Source organism: Balaenoptera musculus, chromosome 9 (assembly GCF_009873245.2).
Source record: "Balaenoptera musculus isolate JJ_BM4_2016_0621 chromosome 9, mBalMus1.pri.v3, whole genome shotgun sequence".
Classification (NCBI taxonomy): Eukaryota; Metazoa; Chordata; class Mammalia; order Artiodactyla; family Balaenopteridae; genus Balaenoptera; species Balaenoptera musculus.
In genome coordinates, this window is record NC_045793.1 from 75,429,756 (window position 1) to 75,450,848 (window position 21,093).

Consider the following 21,093-nt stretch of genomic DNA (forward strand, 5'->3'; position numbering starts at 1 on the left):
TATTTCTCATGTGTCTGTACCATTTGAGGTTATATTTTCTTGCCTTTCTACATCTATTTAGGAGCAAATATACCAAACTTACACTTTATTTTTCGGGGAAGGTGACCTTCATGAATTTAAAATGCATAAAATGCAGCCTGATGTGCGTGTTTTCTGCTAGGCACACATCGTGAAGAAGGGCTCTCATGATTTGAAGACAGAGTTTGCAGGGTGGGGAAACTGAGGAGAGGGGCAGGCTGGTGAAGTGGGGATGGCCTAAGCTTTATTGGTCCAACTCTAACACCTAGTATCTCTTGGATCTTGGGCCAGTTACTTGCTCTCTGTACCTCAGTTGCCCCTTCTATGAAATACAAGTAATGCTATAATGCTGCCATGCAGACTTGATGAGATGAGATTATATATAGACCCTAGCACATAGCAAATCTTCAATAAATGGTCCCTGAAGTTTTTATTATAATACTTTACATAGAGTCTTTTAGGCATTGCATATTTGGGCTTTATAGTTGATTAATTTATTCTTTCAGAAAATCTTTATTTAGTCTCCCAACATGGAAGGTATACTGTGTGTCCCACTCCCCGCCCCCTTCTCACATTTGCCCCACTGAGCTTTCTTCTCGCCATGGTGTCTTGTCTGTGTCATGCCCTTCTGCAAGCTAGAAAAAGGTACTTCTCTGGCAATTTAGAAAAAGGCATCTTCCTCCAGGCTGATCTGGGGCATCAGAGCAGTGACTAGATCCAACCTCCAGTTGTCACCTGGGCAGGGGGTCCATATTCACTGCACAAACTATGCAGCTAATCAGGGGAGCCTCGTTATGCATCCCTGCTCATTCCTTCTCTAAGACAGACCTGACTCCCATCAGCTCTGGAGTGAGGTCAAAAGTGATGCAGAGATAGGGTGACCAACTCATCTGCTTTGCTCAGGACTTCCCAGGTTTTAGCCCAGGAAATACCCCAGTCCTGGGCAAACAGGGATGTTTAGTCATCCTCTGCAGAGCCGTGCATGGTGATAAGCAACGTTACAGATTGAGGAGAGCCAGAGAGGACTGCACCTTCCGAGAAACAGGGACTGGATATGCTTAGCAGGAGCAGGAAAGGAAATGGCTTCCTTGCAACTGTGTGGTGGGATCAGCTGTTCATTTGTGAGGGATATGGGTGAGTTTGGGCTCTTAGGAAGAGCTGAGAGCTTCTTAACAAATATTATGGGGGTGGGGAAAGTGGGGAGTCAATAAGATGATGAGGAAATGTGAGTGACTTTTTCACATGGTAAATATGAATAATGATAGTATGAGTAAGAATAATTATTTTTTGCCAAGGAACTAAGATTAAGTCAATGATGTAACTAGGTTAAAGCACGGAAGCAACTGGGAATTATGTTCAGTGAATAGAGTACCTAAGGAAGAGAAAACAAATGAGCTACTACCTGATTCCTGGGATTTCAACCAAATTATAATAAATGAACAATGTGATTCTCTTTAAAAATGGGTTTTGTGGGCAAAGGAGGTAAGAAATGAGCTGACAAGGGAGGGTTATGAAACAAAAGAAAGTACTGTAGTACGAACGTGGCCTAAACCTCAGCCCTCTCTTCGATGGGTGATGGCTCAGTAACTGTGAGTTAAAAAGCAATGTCTTTGGTTGTCTGCACATTTCAGAACTTGAAATGTACTCAGCAGCTGACTTGAGTATATTTAGCTATGATTCATTCCTCTGGCCATTAGGTAGAAGGAACCATTAATATATGTGGAATATAAATTCTGCCTTTTTTTTGGTTCCTAATCAGGTCAAGTTTTCTATAAACGAAGCCACAACTTTGGCAGATTTGTTAGCCTTGCGGTTACACCAAGTGGAAGAGGATGTCCGAAGCATCGTGGACAAAGCAGTGAAAGAGCTGGGGACTGAGAAGGTGTTGTCCTCGGGCTGTTTCTTTTTACCCTGAGCTAATTCTGTGTGCTGGCACGTAAGCAGACTCAGGGAGAAGTCCTCCTGCCATAGTTGTGTGGAGACCTGTTTCCCTGGGCAGGAAACAGCTTCCTTCTAGGCCACAGTAAATGTATAAAACGAGAGAGTTGACCCAGTTGATGATGACGATTATAGCAGGAAACACTTATATATCGTTTAATTGGTAGCAAGCACTGCTCTCAGTGCTTTATATTAATTCATTTAATCCTCTGAGGATTATCCCTATTGTACAGATGAGGAAACTGAGGCATAGAGAAGTAATTAACTTACCCAGGTTCAACAAGGGACCTGGGATTCACATTCTGGCACTCAGAGCACTACCCAGAAAGTAAATAATATCTATCAGACCTTTAAGATAACCTTTTAAGTCCCTTCCTGCTCTGCATTGTGTTTCAGTGAAGGATATAAAACTCAGATCCAGTTAAAAAAAAAAATTTGATATTGGTGTGACGCTTGTTCCTTTTCTGTGGTTGAATTCATTCTCTAAACCTCATCACCGTGAATTATTTGGAGGAAAAAAATTGAGGCCAGTGATATTTGATGTCCCTCTGTTGTTTTTTTTTTTAAATTGTAAAAACAATTTTTAAAATTCCAGATGATAGCCTAAGTATCGGTCCTAAATTAAACTTTTGTGCACATAACTAAATGCTGTTTACGTCTAGGTTGTTACTGAAATCAGCCAGACCTGGGCAACCATGGAGTTCTCTTATGAAGTTCACTCTCGGACAGGCATTCTGTTACTGAAGTTTGATGAACAATTGTTTGAAACTCTAGAGCACAACCAAGTAAGATGGATATTTTTATTACAGACTTTTTCCTTTTAAATTACGATTTTAGATTTTTCCCAAGTTCCAATACTCAATATTTCTTTCTTCATTCACTGGGCATCTACTTGTACCAGGCTCCAGGCATTTGGGCTCAAAAAGTATGAAGACTTGTTCTCAAGGAACTTGCACTTGAGTAGGGAGACAGAGACAAGGTTCCAAAGGATCTTGTAAGGTGGTGGTACTTGTGCTGAACCTTGAAGGATGGGCTGGTATTCAACAAAAAATGGCGATCAGAAAAGGGTGTTATAGGCAAAGGGGACAATGTTAGTGCCATCTTGGAATGCCAGAAAGTACCTGCCATTCAGAGGTAATTTAAAGAGTTTGGTTTCCTTAGAATATAGACTTTCTTGATAGGAGTAATAAAAAATAAGGCTGGAGGGACAGTCCAGAGCACAGCCTATGTGGTCTTGAATTCTAAGGTTATGAGTTAACATCTCTTTGGACATGAGAGATAAGAAAGATGAAAGAGACAAACTATTGAGAGGAAATAATAACAGTAGTGTTATTATTATTAGACATGGGGCACTTAGGAAAGAACCTGGTCTGAAGAGATGATGTTCTATTATTTTTGGTGTATTTAAAGTGAGGGGCATTGATGTAAAGGTGGAAAGTCTGACCCAGAGCTCAGTGCAGAGGTTCAGTCTAGAAGTACAGTTTGGGAGGTCATTTTTGGTGTCTTGAGAATTGATGAGCTAGCTAATGAGAGGTAAAGAAGATAATCCAGCTGAGAATAGAGCTTTGGGAAAGGCTGCATGTGGTGAACAAGAGGAGGAGACATAGAGGAGGCAGAGAGAGAGAGAGTGGGCAGAGAAATCATAGAAAAAGAAGACTGTAGTATCATCAGCAATCACAGGATAAGTTTCTCCTCCAAAGAAGAGTCACCTGTCATGGAAACAACCTAAGCGTCCATTGACAAATGAATGGATAAAGAAAATGTGGTGTATATACAATGGAATATCATCATTCTGCCATAAAAAGAAGGAAATCCTGCCATTTGTGATGACATGGGTGGATTTTGAGAGTATTATGCCAAGTGAGGTAGTTCATTCAGAGGAAGCAAATACTGAATGTTCTTGCTTATATGGGGAATCTAAAAAAGCTGACCTCATACAAACAGAGTAGAATGGCGGTTACCAGTTTCTGGGCTTTGGGGAAGTGTGGAGGTATTGGTCAAAGGGTCCGGACCTCTGGGTATAAGATAAATAAGTTCTGGGCATCTAATGTACAGCATGGTGACTGCAGTTAACAATAGTATATTATATGCTTGAAAGTTGTTAAGAGAGTAGATCTTAAATGTTATCAACACACACACGCACACACACACACACACACACACGCACACACACACGGCAATTACATGGGTTGTGGAGGTATAAACTTATTGTGGTAACCATTTCACAATATATACATGTATCAAATCATCACATCGTACACTTTACACTTACACAATGCTATATGTCAATAATATTTCAATAAAGCTGGGGGGGGGAAAGAATAGTCAAAGGTATTAAACACTTAGAGATGAAGGAGGATGAAAAGGAGCTGTTCTCAGTGACGTCCTGAAATTTCAGTGTCAGAGAATGATGGGAAGTGCTCACTGAACTGCACAACATTAAAGCAAGGCTTGGTGTTAGGAAGGCTGCAAAGTTTGGTAGTAAACTCAAAGGGGAGGAAAACAGGAGCTTGAGGTCTTAGCAAACTGGAAGGAAGTTTGTTTCGTACTTTCAATATTGAAAAAAAAGACCCATAACCTTAGAATGATTAATAGGCAGAGACCCCAAGAAGAGTGAGAGAGGATGAAAGAATAAAGTTTAATTCCTAAAGCTGCACCCTGGTGCACAGTAGTTTTTCCTGCCTTCAAAGAGATACGTGGCCTTCTTCTAGAAGACACATTACATGTAGTTGCTTATATTTGTCTTTTTCCTTTTGGAAGAAACATGTTATTATGTAATATTTAATGCCATTAATTCACTCACTTAGCAAATACTTACTGAATGCCTGTAGCATGTATCGTGTGCTAGGTCCTAGGAATCCAGCAATAAACAGAAGAGGTGTGCTCCCTCATGGTGCTTACAGACTACCAATTTAGATGGTATTTGAAATTCTTTGCCTTTCTTTTAGGTTCAGTTACAGACTCTGCTTCAAAGCAAGTATGTGGAATATTTCATTGAGCAAGTCATAAGCTGGCAAAACAAATTAAACACAGCAGATTCGGTCATCTTTGCTTGGATGGAAGTACAGCGCACTTGGTCTCACCTAGAAAGCATCTTTGTTTATTCAGAAGATATTCAAATTCAGCTTGTGAAAGATGCTCAAAGATTCGGTGGAGTAGATGCCGAATTTAAGGTTCGTGGAAGAAAGGCTGTTTTCTATCCTAACAACTTTGTCCAAACAATATAAAAATCTTGTAAAGAAACATGATTTGGGGTACTGTATTTGTGAAAAATATATGTGTGTATTTGAATTTCAGGAGACAAGGTCAGGAAACTTGTCTGTGAAGGGTCAGATAGTCCATAGTTTAGGCTTTGTGGTTGTATATGGTCTGTGTCACAACTCAGCAGGGCTGCCATTGTCCTGTGTAAGAAAACAGACACTACATAGACAGATGAGTGCGGCTGTGTACCAGTAAAACTTTATAGACACCAGAAATTGAATTCCATATTATTTTCATGTGTCACAAAGTATTATGCTTCTTTAGATTTTTTTCAACTAGTTAAAAATGTAAAGACCATTCTTAGCTTCGGGCCGTAAAAAACCAGGCAACAGGCCACATGTTTCCCAGAGGCCTACGCCAGCAGTAAGGCCTGGGAGACAGATTCATCTTCATGAAGTAAGAGACTGAGGAGGGGAAACCAGTAACAAAGTTATACTATCAGTTACTGGTTTGTTTCATAAGAGCCACAGAGAACACATGGAGATGTACATATAATAATAATAAATGATTTGAGAGACTTTAAGCAGAGAATAATGGCTTTACTTTTTATATAGAAATGGGGATGAATTATTTTCGTCTTACTAGCTAAAGCAGAACACCAGAGGAATTCTATTTTATTTAACTTTTAAGGAGGAAAGAATGGGTAGATTGTTTCATATTCATCTCATTTTCCAATATGAATGTATTCTTTAAGATTCTGGTTCTCTTTGTCTCTATTTTTTTGTGCATTTGGTTTAGAAGAGAGAAATTCTGCCTGGACCCAGAGTGGTGGTAATGCCTATCGAATTTATATTGATAAAAGCTATGTGATTACACTTTGTTTTTGATGTTCATCTAGAAGTTTAAAAGCAGAACAGACATGGTGTTAGAAATCTCATTTATCTTGCTTTCTTGTAGTTTGATTGTTCTTCACTTTTTAATTCACTAAATGGATGAAAAATTTAGAAAAGTAATTTCTAATATCAATGGCTCCATGTTTTACTTTCACTCAGGAGTTAATGTTCAGGACAGCTAAAATAAAAAATGTTTTAGAAGCAACATGCAGACCTAACCTCTATGAAGAACTTAAAGATTTACAGTACAGGTAAGAATAAAACTACAAAGTGATCAATTTGTTATACTTCTGAGATTTCTTTTGAATATCTAATAGTATTTAACACCAATTTATTGTAGGTACAACCTCTACTAAATTACTTTATGATTTTGCTTATAGTTGTCTAGTTGCCTTATACATATTAGGTGGTACATATATTTTGTGAGTTAATGGAAATAGGTCGAACTATATTTCTGTTTTCCAAAAAGGAATATCATTATAGTAAAATTAGAATATCCTATTATCAAGAGAATCAGCATGATTGTTTAATCAATTCTTTTATCAAAGTATCCTGCAAATATTTATTAAGCATCTACTGTATGCTAGGAACTGGGATTGCACTCATTTTAAGTCCTTTATTTTGTATATAGTTTAATTATACTAGAAATTATCCTTAGACAGCATGTTAGTATTTTTCAAATCCTTGTGCTAAAGGGCATTTGTAATTTTCATATAAAATTATACAACAGCTAGTGGTCATAAAGGTATTCTGGCTTTTGATTAAAAATGGGCAGATCAGCCACTAAAAGAAGAGCTTTGTGCGGAATTGTGATCACTTTTTATTGCAAGGCAGAGAAGTCCTCTAGATAAAAATATATATCACATACAATTATTTCATAATCTGGAAGTTTTTTAGAGATAAAGTTGGCCATAATTTTAAAAGTGTGGATTTCTGCAGAAGTTAATTATTTCTTAGTCAGTGATCTTTGAGGGTTTTGGGGGCTCTGCCGCTGGGTCATCTCTGCTCTGCTAAGAAAAATAATGTGGAAATGATTCTGGATCTTATGACTCTTCTGAAAACCAGAGAGAGTTGAAGCTCCTTGTGTTTTGTAGACATTCAGTGGGAAAAGGAAGGCCTTAAACCAATTACGTGTTAAGGAAAGCATTTTGTGCTCAGGGCGAGTGATGCCAAATCTGGTCTTCTCTCCTGCTGATGAGAAATGTCATTAAAAGAAGGGTAAAAATGAACTTATCTACAAAGCAGAAACAGAAGTAGTTACAGATGTAGAAAACAAACTTATGGTTACCAGGGGGTAAGGGGGGGTGGGAAAAACTGGGAGATTGGGATTGATATATACATACTACTATATATAAAATAGATAACTAATAAGGATATACTGTATAGCACAGGGAGCTCTACTCAGTACTCTGTAATGGCCTATATGGGAAAAGAATCTAAAAAAGAGTGGATATATGTATATGTATAACTGATTCTGTTTTCACTGTACACCTGAAACCAACACAACATTGTAAATCAACTATACTCCAATAAAAATTTTTTTTAAATGTCCACGCTTCCCTCCAAAAAAAAGGCAAGTGACAAGTAACATCAACTTAAGTCTGATCTATATTTAGTCTCAACTAATGATGGGTGTGTGTGTGTTTCTCCTCCCACTTGGCATGACTTGTACGCGAGTCACGAACAAGACGATGATGTCAAAGAGAAGGAGGTAGGCTCCGTGTTAAACGGTGAGCTTCTTGTGGTGAATGGACAGATGAGAGGCTCTGGGTTTTGGTGACGTTTTAATAAATGAATGGGCAGGATATGCTTACAATGATTTTTCATTCCTGCAGGCTTTCTCTTTGTGAAAAAGCTCTTGCTGAGTACCTGGAAACCAAGCGTGTGGCTTTTCCGCGCTTCTATTTCATCTCTTCCGCAGACTTACTTGACATTCTCTCAAAGGGAGCTCAACCTATGGAGGTAAACATTTGTTTTTGAGAGTCTCATATTATCCTATGTTAGCTAAGGAATGTCACAGTTTCTTTATCATTGTCAAATGCCACCTACCATGTCACATGTGCCCGGAGCCAGAAAATATGCAATAAGAATTCTTAATGCAGCAACAGAGGGATGTTAGAAGCGGTGCTCAAGGAACTAGGAAGGGTAACTGCCTGATTCTCAATACAAGGAAGGGACAGCAAATGTACAAGGCTTATGGCCCTGCAAGAAGTTAATGGAAGAAATACTGGCTCCAAACCCCCAGAATTCTGGGACAAGGGCTGGAGCTCCATTGCCTGGTTTGCAGCTTTCCTGGGGGAGACTGGGTCACTGGGAACGAGATCATGGCTGGTACCTTCTTACAACAACCTTGACTCCAGAGTAACCTTCATAATTGAAGCTGGACTAGACTTCAGTGCTGTCAGAGGTGTATTGGTATATTTTCATCCTCTACCTAACCCTCTAATTTTCTCCTATCCATTCAAAAATAACGTAGCACCCATGACAATATGTAAAGCAAATAAAAGCAGCTATTATCTTTTGTAATCTGAGAGCACAGATCAGAGACCAAACGTCATGCAAATCACGAAGCTCTCCTTCCTCTAAACATTTAGTGGATGTTGCCTTTCATTATATCTGTTCGGTTGTTCACATCCATTTAGATCTTAGAATTGTTACAACTGACATAGGCAGTTACTCCTAGACTTGACGATATATCACAGATTATTTGGAAGCCAAAGGTTGTGCTTTATCATTGTGGATTTGTCTCCATGTTCCTGCTCTAGATATTTTTCTGCCCTTTTCTTTGGAATATGTGTCACCTAACACTACGGTTTCCTGAATTCTACTGTTCTCTGGACACAGTATTTATCTTGATTATTTCTCTCTCATTCATCATTTCTCTTTGGACCTAAATTCAGATGGATGGCTGTTCTTGCTGTCGGCAATACAAGTACAATCTTGCTATTAAGAGCAAAGTTGTTAGTCAGCTTTGGCAACATTTTCAGCATTACCACTCAGGTATCATTTTGTATATTTATGCTAACTCCCAGATGGCTTTGTAAATAAAATCCATCTAATTAGATTGACTTGGAACCCAGTAACTCCATCTCTCACTTATGTCAATGACATGTAAATTGGATGTTTTGGGGTTTTTTATTTTTTTTAAACTAGTTTAAACATAGCAGTTACTACCACATTTAAGCTTCAGTAATCTCCTGAGAACTTCCTCGTGACCAGCAGATGGGCCCTCTGCCCAGGGTGATCATATGAGATAGAGGATGTCATATTCTATTCCAGGTACATGTTCCTAAACATTTGCAAATCTGAAATACTTAGAATGCTGAATTTTCACTATGTAAATTAGAGAGACGCATAAATCTGTAAGTAGGAACATGGTTTTTCTTTTATATTCTTTAAACATAATAAACACGTATGTGACTGTTTTATTGAACAGTATTAATTATCCAGAATATAGACATGAAACAGTTTTACCTTTGTACAATTATTAAGCTCAAATGTGCCCTGCTGAATCTCTTTACATGGAGTAACAGGTCCCTTTATAACATCTTGGATAGGTACTGTAATGCTCCGGTCCCTTTTTATTATTAAAAATTAAAGAAACCCAAAGCAACTCAACAAGATCCAGTTTAAAATTCCAACCTCACCTCTGTGTCAAGACCAGGCTTTTACATAATGAACTTGGAGTTGGGATCTTTTATTTCTCTTCCCTATCAGTTTACCTTGGGGAGGAAGGGAGGGTGTCATCTGTCAGTCATTGCCCTTTCTTAATGCATATTCCTGCTTCTCTGTTTGGCGGTGGCTGTCGACCTTGACCCTTGACAGCCAGAACCCACATGCTGGGTCTCTTGTGGAACAGGAGCAAGTCCTCAGGGGGCAGGGGGAACCCCCCCCCCAGGGAGTATATACTGCAGAGACACGTCCGTCTCAGCACTTCCAGTTCTTGCCCTTGGCAGTGTAATCCATCATTCGTTATGTCTTCTTCCTCCTTTTCCACATAGACAGATGTCCGAAGTAGGGACACATCGCAGATTCACTGGCTGCGGGCATCCATAGTTTCTGTGAGTGTTTCTCCAACCCCTCTCCCTGGACAACTTAAAGGGCGGAGATGGGGGGAACAGCCCTTCACCTTGAAGCCCCAGGAGGAGTGAGGTAAAACCAGAGCATCCTCCTCTGGGCTGCTGAATCACAGGTGTGAGGATGTCCACCTGTCCCCCCTCCTCCCTGCTGTACTTTCCCAGAAGGGGTGTATGGAGGCAGATGATGGTAGGGCATTGAGATGTGTCTTGTCAAGCCCTGGAGGGACCAACCTGTCCTAAGCCCTGTCTGCTGTCTTCAGAGCATGTACTTGCCTGATGCCTCTTTGTCCTTACTTGAAGTCCTAGGCTGGTGCTAGAGGAACAGATGACTCAACATACACTTGTCACCCATTCTCTTTATGTCCTTTCAAATCATCAAAAAGTGCTTCATGCCTTAGACAACCTGTTGGCTCACAGGGATACGCATCCCTGATGCTAACATTTTTTTTTTTCATTATCCTTCCTAAATTACAGGATGAGGTTTTGCTTTTCTATATATATATATATATATATATATATATATATATATATATATATAACTTAAAAGATGTACCTTTAAAATCATTCTTTTTATCTTCACAGCATCACTTCAATATTTCAGAGTGTTATTGTTAATATCAGTGCGACTTATTGTGGAAGTCTTCCTGTCTACCTAATTCATAGTGGTTTTCTTTGGTTTTTTTGTTTTTTTTCCACACACACACACTGTGTTTTATTTTTACAAGAGATAAATAAACTGACACCAAGCATTGTACATGGATGACCACAACAAAAGCAACAATGATTGCAATTACCAAACACGAAACACACTCATACTATGTCATAATATTGACATTCAGTCCACTAATCCTCCACTGTAACAGCTCCTTTGCAGTGAAAATTGATTTGTATATTTTTTGCCTCTGAGTCCTTGTGGGATTTTTTTTTTTTTTATTCAAACAGAAAGTCACAAAAATTATACTCATCCTCATCAGTTCACTCAGTCTCATGTAATTTTTTTGTTTTTCATCTTTAATGAAAAGTTCTAAAACACTGAATCTCAGGTACATTTCTCAGTAGTAGTACTAGTAACACTCTTTAATGAATGACTAGGTTAATGTAAGACATTAAAAAGATTTTAAATTTTAATGTAGCTGAATATTGAAGTCACCGCATAGAGAATGTCCAAAATGGCTCGTAGCCACGCTGATGAATACCAACAGCAGTGCTGTCTATGTCATATCAACAAAAGGAGGTGGGGTATTTCTGCTTACCAGCTGAAGGGGTCTGGCTCTGCAGCTCCAGGGTAAATGCAGTACACAGTTCTCCTGACCTGCCAGCTTTGAAATGATTCGATTTTTGAAACATTTTGAAAGTTGAGATACATTATTTTGAATTGTGCTCAAAATGGGATTTCATTGAGATCCTTTTGTTACACGAATTAAACGTTGAACAATTCGATTTCACCTCAAATGCTATCACCCTTTTAGGAAAGGTTTGTTATTAGCGAAAGTGTTTAGCTGCCTCTGAGGGGCAAATACCACCTGGGAGCAGCTTGTTGGGGTGAAGGATTGAAAAGGAGCTGAGGGTGAGTTGAGTCATCTAGAGCCACAGTCAGCTTCTTTCCCGGCAGTGGTTCTGCAAAGTCAAGGAATGATCTCAACTCTTGGTCATTTACTGTGGAATAGTTAATGCTTTTAGCAGTTATGCCAAAGGGCCTAGCCTTGCTACACTCTTTCTTTCATCATCAGAATCAGTTTCAGGCCACCAGACACAGCTTTTCCATCTCTGCCTTTTGTGCTAACATCCTGAATGTGTGCCCTGTACTGTGACGGAGATAACATGGCAACTGCAGCTTGTGGGATAACAATGCAATTGCCCCAGAAAAGATGACCCTTTGTGGGCAGATGAGTCATGCTGACATCTTGTGAATGACTTGAATTCCTCAGGCCCCCCTCCTCCACCCGCCACACTCAATTTAAGAGTGTTGGTGCAAGTGAGGGTTTCTGCAGTTGATTGTGGAATTTGATCAGCCTGAATACATGAGCCAGGGAAGTCTGATATTACTACATCCTGTGTTCTATAAGCAGCAATGCCTAATTTAAGATACTTGAGTTGGAATGTCAGAGTGATGAAATCAGTGTGTCTAGAATGCCTTCAGTGGTTTTCAGCTGTTGGTAAGTTTGGTTAAGGTCAAGTTTTAAAGATTTTTCTCTTCCTAGAGTTCACCCTGACCTCCCAGTGGCATAGATTATCTAACGGACTGAGGATGTGGCTGTGCTGTGTAACTTACATGGTCAAAAACCTCTGGTGGTTGCTTACGGAAATACAGACTTAGAGGTATATTTGCAGGATTAATGGTCATGGCGCAGTAGTTATGAAGTTGCACATGATTCAATATTAACATTCTGTGCTTTCTCCCCCACTTTAGAAAAACATCCTTTTGTATTTTTCAATGAAACGAATGTATGTAGGGTTAAAGTCAGCCCTAGCAACATCAATTGGCCCCATTGTGCCCTTCCAGGTTGTGATATGGTGCCTTGAAATAGCTGACAACTTGGTATTTTTAGCCACTGGTTCCTTGTGACTTGAAAGATCTTTTTGTCCTAGAAGAGTTGGCACATTTTCTCTTCCTTCTCCTATGTGATGATGAGTGAAAGCTTCCCCATGATAGAGGTATACTAAAGAATGACACACTTTCCATGGGATCAGCTGCGTCTGTGTTGTGTGACGGGGGTAGCCATGGGCCACATGTGTGGCTATTGGGCACTTGAAATGTGTCAACTGAGGGCTGAATTTTTAACTACAATATGTTAGAAAAACTGATCTTTGATTCAGTTATTGGAAAACAAGTTTGAAACAACTTGAGTGTGACTCTACTTTCGCAACTGTGTATTTTGGGAGACATAAAGACAGATCAAGTATTTCTGATGAAAAATCCAAATTGAGATAAGCTGTAAATGTAAAATATGCACCTGATTTCAAAGACTTAAAGATAAGAAGGTAAAATATCTCATTAGTGATTTTTCTATTAATTACATATTGAAGTGACAATACTTTGGATACATTAGGTCAAATAAAATACATCAGAATTAATTTCACCTGTTTCTTTTTACTTGTTTTAATGTGGCTACTAGAAAACCACTGCTGTGGCAGTTGAGGCCACAATTTTGAAAATGACAAGATCAGGAATATGTATGCTCAGAAATGTTTAATGTTTGCATCAAAAATATCCTTCAGTGGCATTGGACCAAATCTATATAAGAAGAAATCTGCCAACTTGTCTTTTGAGAAATCCCCCAAATTGCAGTATGAGACAGATGGCACTCAACTGATACCCTTAATAGACTGTCAATATTGGCACTTGGACAGGTGCTTGTGAGAAATGGGCTTAGTATTAGGTAATAAAAAGAACTTGTGGATCTTCAAGGGGGCAAATATCGAAGACCCCGCATCCCCACAAGCTCAGTGTGTTGCTGGATAGTGCTTCCATTTGGTTATCTCCATGGTAGAGTGAAGGTGCCTCACCATCTGCATCTCAGGAATCAGGATGAAGCAGCTCAACACTCACTCATAGTGTGTCACAGCCTTCTTGACATGGATTAGTCCTCCTTAGACAGTCAAGAGGGGGAATTCCCTGGCAGTCCAGTGGTTAGGACTCCATGCTTCCACGGCAGCGGACACGGGGTTCTGAGGGGGGAATCCTGCAAGCTGCGCAGCGCAACCTAAAATAAATAAATAAACCAGTAGCTCTTAGACGATCAAGAGGAAAATGGCTCAAGATGCAAGTGGTTAGTTGGCTGTATGCAAGAGTGAATGACTTTTAGTTGAAATAAAATCGGTCAAAAATCCCTACTTTTTTATAGGGAGTAGAAGGTTGGAGGGCTCGTAGGTACCTACAGTAGAGGGAGGGGATTGCCCTTGAGTTTAGGTTGGCACTGAGGATGAAATGGGGAAGAGGCAGGAAAAGGAAACAGATACAGAAGATGGTCATGGTTTTGAACACCTTGCCATGGTCTCTATTTATGTTCAGCTGAGCAGCAAGGAATAGAAGCTGCTCATCTAAGTGTACTTTATTATAGAAATTGCCAGTGAGAACAGCTCCACTTGGTATAACCTAAGAATATGTCATATTTCAAATGGATGCCTTTGTGTAAAGGCAGCCTTATATCCAAAGGACTTAGGCATTTAGGTGTGTGACAAGAAAATAGACAATCTAACTTTTAAATAAATGTCATAAATTATATATGCAGTAGAGATTATCCTTGCAAAATGGTTAATATATGGTTGACCATAAGTTGTATAACAATATATGTAAATTTTTTTTTTTCATTTTGCCAATGTGTTGCCACTGCTTAGAATTCTGTTGGAGCTCCTTTATTGGAATTCCCTCTACGGCCAGTTTATAAGTTACACAATAAAATCAGGGTTATTACAATGTAGGATGAAAATACCACTTTAATGTTTCTAAATCAGTCTTACAAATTTGAGGTCCTGCTGCCAAGGAGTTTTAGGCCTTGCTGTGGAATTTGAAACTCCTGACCTTTGTTTGATGTCACTTGATAAAGCTTGTTCAGCTCCATCTTAAATTCAATGGGCAGGGCTTCTGGCTATAACTCATTAGTTTTTTTTTTTTTTAATTAATTAATTAATTAATTTATTTTTTGGCTGTGTTGGGTCTTCGTTTCTGTGCGTGGGCTTCCTCTAGTTGCGGCGAGCGGGGGCCACTCTTCATCGCGGTGCGTGGGCCTCTCACATCGCGGGCCTCTTCTTGTTGCGGAGCACAGGCTCCAGATGCGCAGGCTCAGTAGTTGTGGCTCACGGGCCCAGTTGCTCCGCGGCATGTGGGATCTTCCCAGACCAGGGCTTGAACCCGTGTCCCCTGCATTGGCAGGCAGATTCTCAACCACTGCACCACCAGGGAAGCCCACTAATTAGCTTTTAACAGAGTACTATTCCTTCTGGGACCAACTAGAAAAGCTGGATAAAATAGTTAAGTAGATCTGTTTAAATGCATGGAGGAGTGCTTAAAGAGCATCAAAGTCAAAATTTCAGGGATGTATAGCTCAGGGGTAGAGCATTTGACTACAGAGTCAAGATTTCAGGAGCCGAGATCTGAGAAGAAGGAAACCATGGAGAGATTTGCCGGACATATGCTACTGCTGTTCCCCCTATGACATTTGATAGTAAGATGTGAGCAAGAGTCTGAAAATGTGACCGGAGCTTTCATAGTATCATGGAGCAGGAAAGAAAGAGAGAAACAAAATGAAAAATAAAAACTGGAGTCAGGCTCCACCAAGGAAGATATTATCCAGAGAATCAAAAAGCAATAGTGATTCATGATGGAATAGGAACAAAGGAAATGAGCTATGTGATGGTTCCAGTTTGCTTCCTTGAGAGAGTTTCCAGGCAGGGCACAGGGTGGGGCAACCAGGCAGAGTCTGGTGGACTTTCTGAGTTGAGGGGTCAGAGCTCAGAGTCTAAGGAGACCAAAATGGTGAGAGTTTGCAGAACAGAGTGCCACAGAGGGGAGAGCTGTAGAGAGAGAACCCGAGACCCATGGAGGGGCCTCCTAGAGTCATCAGCCCTGGGAATAATTAGCCCTAGATTAGATCCTACTCTAGTTCTGCGAAACAAATCTTAAAAGCATGATACCAAAGCATAAAACTATTTCCAAGTGATTTAACTGTACTCCAGAACAAAGCTCAAGAAGATAGGAATACAGTAAACGTAATATTCAGTACCAAGCAGGGTGAAGGTCACAGTGATTGACGTCTTATTAAAGATTACTGGGTATGTGAAGAGGCAGGAGTATTTGACCCATCCTGAGGAGACAATGAATCAAAAAAACTGACACAGATGTTGAAATTAACAGACAAGGACATTAAAAGTTGTTTTAGCTGTATTCTGTATGTTCAAAATGTTAAGTAGAGATAGGGAAAAAATAACAAAGTTTCATATGTGTAATTGTAATACCCAAGTGGGGGCCAGGAAGAGAGGCACAAAAAATATTTGCAGAAGAGCAGCCAAAAGATTTCCAAATTGATGAAAAGTAGAAATCCATAGATTCAAGAAGCTCAGTGAACCCAAAAACAAGAAACATGAAGAAAACTACACCAATTTGCTCAAATTGGCCAAAACCAATGACAAAGAAATCTAGAAATCATCCATAAAGTGACGTTATATACAAGGAAGCAAACACGAGGATGATGAAAGGCTTCACAGTAGAATTGAGCGGACAGAGGAGCCAACAAGTTTAAAGTTGTGAAAGAAAAAAAAAAATCAACCTAGAATTCTTTACCCAGTGAAAATATTTTTTTAAATGAAGGCAAAATAAGGAAGTTTTCAGACATTCAAAAGCTGAAAGATTTCATCACCAACACACTGATAATAAAAGAAATGTTAAAGGAAATGCTTCAGGCAGAAGGAAGATAATACCAGATGGAAATCTGGATCTACACACAAAAAAATGATCATCGAAGTGGTAACCGTATGGAGCTAGACATAATAGGCACATTAGCCATCCATCAGAAGGTAGAATAGTAGGAAAGAACAGAGACCTTGAAATCATGTAGACATGAGTTTAAATCCCGGCTCTGTTGATTATTGACTATGTTACTGCTTTACCTTTCTGAACCTCAGTTTCCTTATATACCAAATGGGGAAAGCAGTAGGTACTATATCTTTGATTTCTGAGCAAGCAGTAAAGCAAACACATAAAGAACTAAGAAAAATGCTTAACATAGAATATAAAAATGGCCACAAATTCTTCCCCTCCCTTCATCCATGCCATTTCAATGTGAAGCTGCAATTTGCATCAAGGGGTAGAGCTTATTTCTCCATTTGGCTTCCTGTGTGACTTGTTTTGGCCAGTGTATCATTAGCAAGAGGCTTGAAAAGTATTTGTACACTGCGGCTTGCCCTCTTGCTGCTCTTTGGAAACCTGTGACTACCTCCTCATGAATAAGCCAAGGCTAGCCTGCTGGATGAGGAGAAGCACATACCCATACCCAAGCCACCAGCTGGACAACCATCACACACATGGGAGAAGCCATCGATCACCAGCAGACTGCAGAGGTATGAGGGTGCCCAGCTGGGACCAGCTGAGAGAACCCAAAAGTCCTGACACAGAATTGTGAACTCTGAAATTGTTGCTTTTTTAAGCCACTAAATTTTGAGGTGGTTTGTTACACTGCAAAAACTAGTTGATGCACGTTATATATTCACATAGACATGTCTAAGTACAGAATGTACAATCATTAATATCAAGGACTTTATGTGCTACTGATGTAATATGAAAGATTTTACCTGAAATTCAAAAAAAAAACCCAAAATGATAAATATCAAGTACTAATCCATGGAGCTAGTTTTCTTTATTTTCTTTCTTTTTATTTTTGTTTTGTTTGTCTTCTTCCTGAAGATACCTTCATTTAGCTATGCATTGTTTTGACATTCATGAGTGTGAGAGAACTGGTGAAAATATCATGAGTTGGTGTGTTTCTGAATCTTCGCTAGGCTGAAATACTCTGCCTAGTGATGTGTTCATTTCCCCCTCTTTTTTCTATTTGTACAGGTATTTTTTCAAACTCTGACATGATTTTTCATTAGAAAAACACATATATTCACATGATGAGCTATCCAGATCAAACCTACCAAAAGCCTAAGATTAAAAAGACTCACAGTACTAAATAATAGTAAGGATGTGGAGCAATGGGAATGTTCCTATCTAGCCAGTGTGATTGTAGATTGGTACAACCACTCAGGAAACCTGTTTGACAATATCTTCTAAATTTGAATATAATAATACATTATTGTCCAGCAGTTCCTCTTCTTAGTGTATACTCAGCAGAAATGTATACATAGGTGAACCAAAATATGTGACAAGAATTTTCATAGCTACATTATCCATAACACCCCGAAACTGGAAATAATCCAAATGTCCCTGAACAGTTGAATGCGTAAATATATCGTGTAATATTCATATAACAGAGTACCACATAACAATGAAGAAGAAAACTAGTGCTATACATAATAACATGAATAAACCTCACTAACATGATGTTGAATGATAGAAGGCAGACACAAGAATACATATTGTATGAATCCCCTTATGTAAAGGTAATATCCATTTTTTAAAAAAAATTTATTAGAGTATAGTTGATTTATAATGTGTTAGTTTCAGCTGTACAGCAAAGTGATTCAGTTATACATATATTCATTCTTTTTCAGGTTTTTTCCCATATAGATTATTACAGAATATTGAGTAGAGTTCCCTGTGCTATACAGTGGGTCCTTTTTGGTTACCTATTTTATATATAGTAGTGTCCATATGTTACTCCCAAGTTCCTGATTTATTCCTCCCCCACCATTTTTCCCCTTTGGTAACCATAGGCATGATTTCAATACCTGTGAGTCTGTTTCTGTTTTGTAAATAAGTTCGTTTGTATCATTTTTTAAAAATTAGATTCCACTTATAGATGTAGAAAACAATTTTATGGTTACCAGGGAGGAAAGGGGAGGAGGGATAAATTGTGAGATTGGGATTGACATATACATACTACTATATATAAAATAGATAACTAATAAGAACCTACTGTATAGCACAGGGAACTCTACTCAATACTCTGTAATGACCTACATGGAAAAGGTGTCTAAAAAAGAGTGACATATGTATATGTATAACTGATTCACAGTGCTGTACAGCAGAAAGTAACACAACATTGTAAATCAACTATACTTCAATAAAAATTTTTTAAAAAGAAAAAATTTAGATTCCACATATGAGTGCTATCATATGATATTTGTCTTTCTCTGATTTACTTCAGTTAGTATGATAATCTCTAGGTCCATCTGTGTTGCTGCAAATGACATTATTTTGGTTCTTTTTATATGGCTGAGTACTATTCCATTGTACATCTGTACCACATATTCTTTATCCATTCCTCTGTCGATGGACATTTAGGTTGCTTCCATGTCTTGGCTGTTGTAAATAGAGCTGCAATGAACAATGGAGTGCATGTATTTTTCGAATTATGGTTTTCTCCAGGTATATGCGCAGGAGTGGGATTGCTGGATCATATGGTAGTTCTATTTTTAGTTTTTTAAGGTACTGCCATACTGTTCTCCATAGTGGTTGTACCAATTTACATTTCCACCAACAGTGTAGGAGGGTTCCCTTTTCTCCACACCCTCTCCAGCATTTCTTGTTTGTAGACTTTTTGATGATGCCCATTCTAACCGGTGTGAGGTGATACCTCACTGTAGTTTTGATTTGCATTTCTCTAATAATGAGTGGCATTGAGCAGTTTTTCATGTGCCTCTTGGCCATCTGTATGTCTTCTTTGGAGAAATGTCTATTTAGGTTGTATGCCCGTTTTTTGATTGGGTTGTTTGTGTTTTTTTGACATAGAGCTGCATGAGCTATTTATGTATTTTGGAGATTAACCCCTTGTCGATCACTTCGTTTGCAAATATTTTCTCCCATTCTGTGGGTTGTCCTTTTGTTTTGTTTATGGTTTTCTTTGCTGTGCACAAGTCTTTAAGTTTAATTAGATCCCATTCGTTTATTTTTGTTTTTATTTTCATTACTGTAGGAGGTGGATCCAAAAAGATATTGCTGCAATTTATGTCAGAGAGTGTTTTGCCTACGTTTTCTTCTCAGAGTTTTATAGTGTCCAGCCTTACATTTAGGTCTTTGATCCATTTTGAGTTTATTTTTGTGTGTGGTGTTAGAGAATGTTTTAATTTCATTCTTTTACATGTAGCTGTCCAGTTTTCCCAACACTGCTTATTGAAGAGACTGTCTTTTCTCCATTGTATATTCTTGCCTCCTTTGTCAAAGATTAATTGACCATAGGTGCGTGGGTTTATTTCTGTGCTTTCTATCCTGTTCCATTGATCTATATTTCTGTTTTTGTGCCAGTACCATATTGTCTTGATTACTGTAGCTTTGTAGTATAGTCTGAAGTCAGGCAGCCTGATTCCTCCAGCTCCATTTTTCTTTCTCAGGATTGCTTTGGCTATTCGGGGTCTTTTGTGTTTCCATACAAATTTAAAATTTTTTTCTTCTAGTTCCGTGAAGAATGCCATTGGTCATTTGATAAGGATTGCACTGAATCTGTTGATTGCTTTGGGTAGTATAGTCATTTTCACAATGTTGATTCTTCCAATCCAAGAGCATGGTATATCTTTCCATCTGTTTGTGTCATCTTTGATTTCTTTCATTAGTGTCTTACAGGTTTCGTAGTACAAGTCTTTTGCCTCCTTAGGTAGGTTTATTCATAGGTATTTTATTCTTTTTGATGTGACGGTAAATGGGATTGTTTCCTTAATTTGTCTTTCTGATCTTTCATTGTTAGTGTATAGGAATGCAAGAGATTGCTGTGTATCAATTTTGTTGTTGTTGGGTTTTTTTTTGGCCGTGCCACACAGCTTGCAAGATCTCAGTTCCCCAACCAGGGATTGAACCTGCATCCTCGGCAGTGAAAGCACGGAGTCCTAACCGCTGGACCGCCGGGAAATTCCATTGATTTTGTATCCTGCAACTTTATTGAATTCATTGATGAGCTCTAGTAGTTTTCTGGTAGCATCTTTAGGATTTTCTGTGTATAGTATCATGTCATCTTACAGTTTTACTTCTTTTCCAATTTGGATTCCTTTTATTTCTTTTTCTTCTCTGATTTCCCTGGCTAAGACTTCCAAAACTGTGTTGAATAAAAGTGGCAACAGTGGACATCCTTGTCTTGTTCCTGATCTTAGAGGGAATGCTTTCACCTTTTCACCATTGAGAGTGATGTTAGCTGTGGGTTTGTCTTATATGGGCTTTATTAGGTAATGTCCATTTTTGAGAGGAGGGACTAGTGACTGACCTGAGCCATGAGGATTTTTTTTGGGTTCAGGTGTATTCAGTTTCTTAATTGTCTCAGTGGTTACAAGAGTTTTGTTCACTTTGCTAAAATTTATTAAGCTGTACACACGTGATTTTT

General features: G+C 38.8%; 1 protein-coding gene across 1 annotated transcript in view; it reads left to right on the forward strand.

Annotated features, from left to right (window-relative positions):
- DNAH11 (dynein axonemal heavy chain 11) overlaps positions 1 to 21,093 on the forward strand; it is a 306,796-nt gene that overhangs the window by 68,718 nt on the left and 216,985 nt on the right. The window contains exons 22-26 of the mRNA XM_036864125.1: positions 1,778 to 1,900; positions 2,619 to 2,741; positions 4,905 to 5,129; positions 6,210 to 6,301; positions 7,886 to 8,012. Coding sequence (XP_036720020.1) covers positions 1,778 to 1,900; positions 2,619 to 2,741; positions 4,905 to 5,129; positions 6,210 to 6,301; positions 7,886 to 8,012 — 690 coding nt within the window. The remainder of the gene's footprint in view (positions 1 to 1,777; positions 1,901 to 2,618; positions 2,742 to 4,904; positions 5,130 to 6,209; positions 6,302 to 7,885; positions 8,013 to 21,093) is intronic.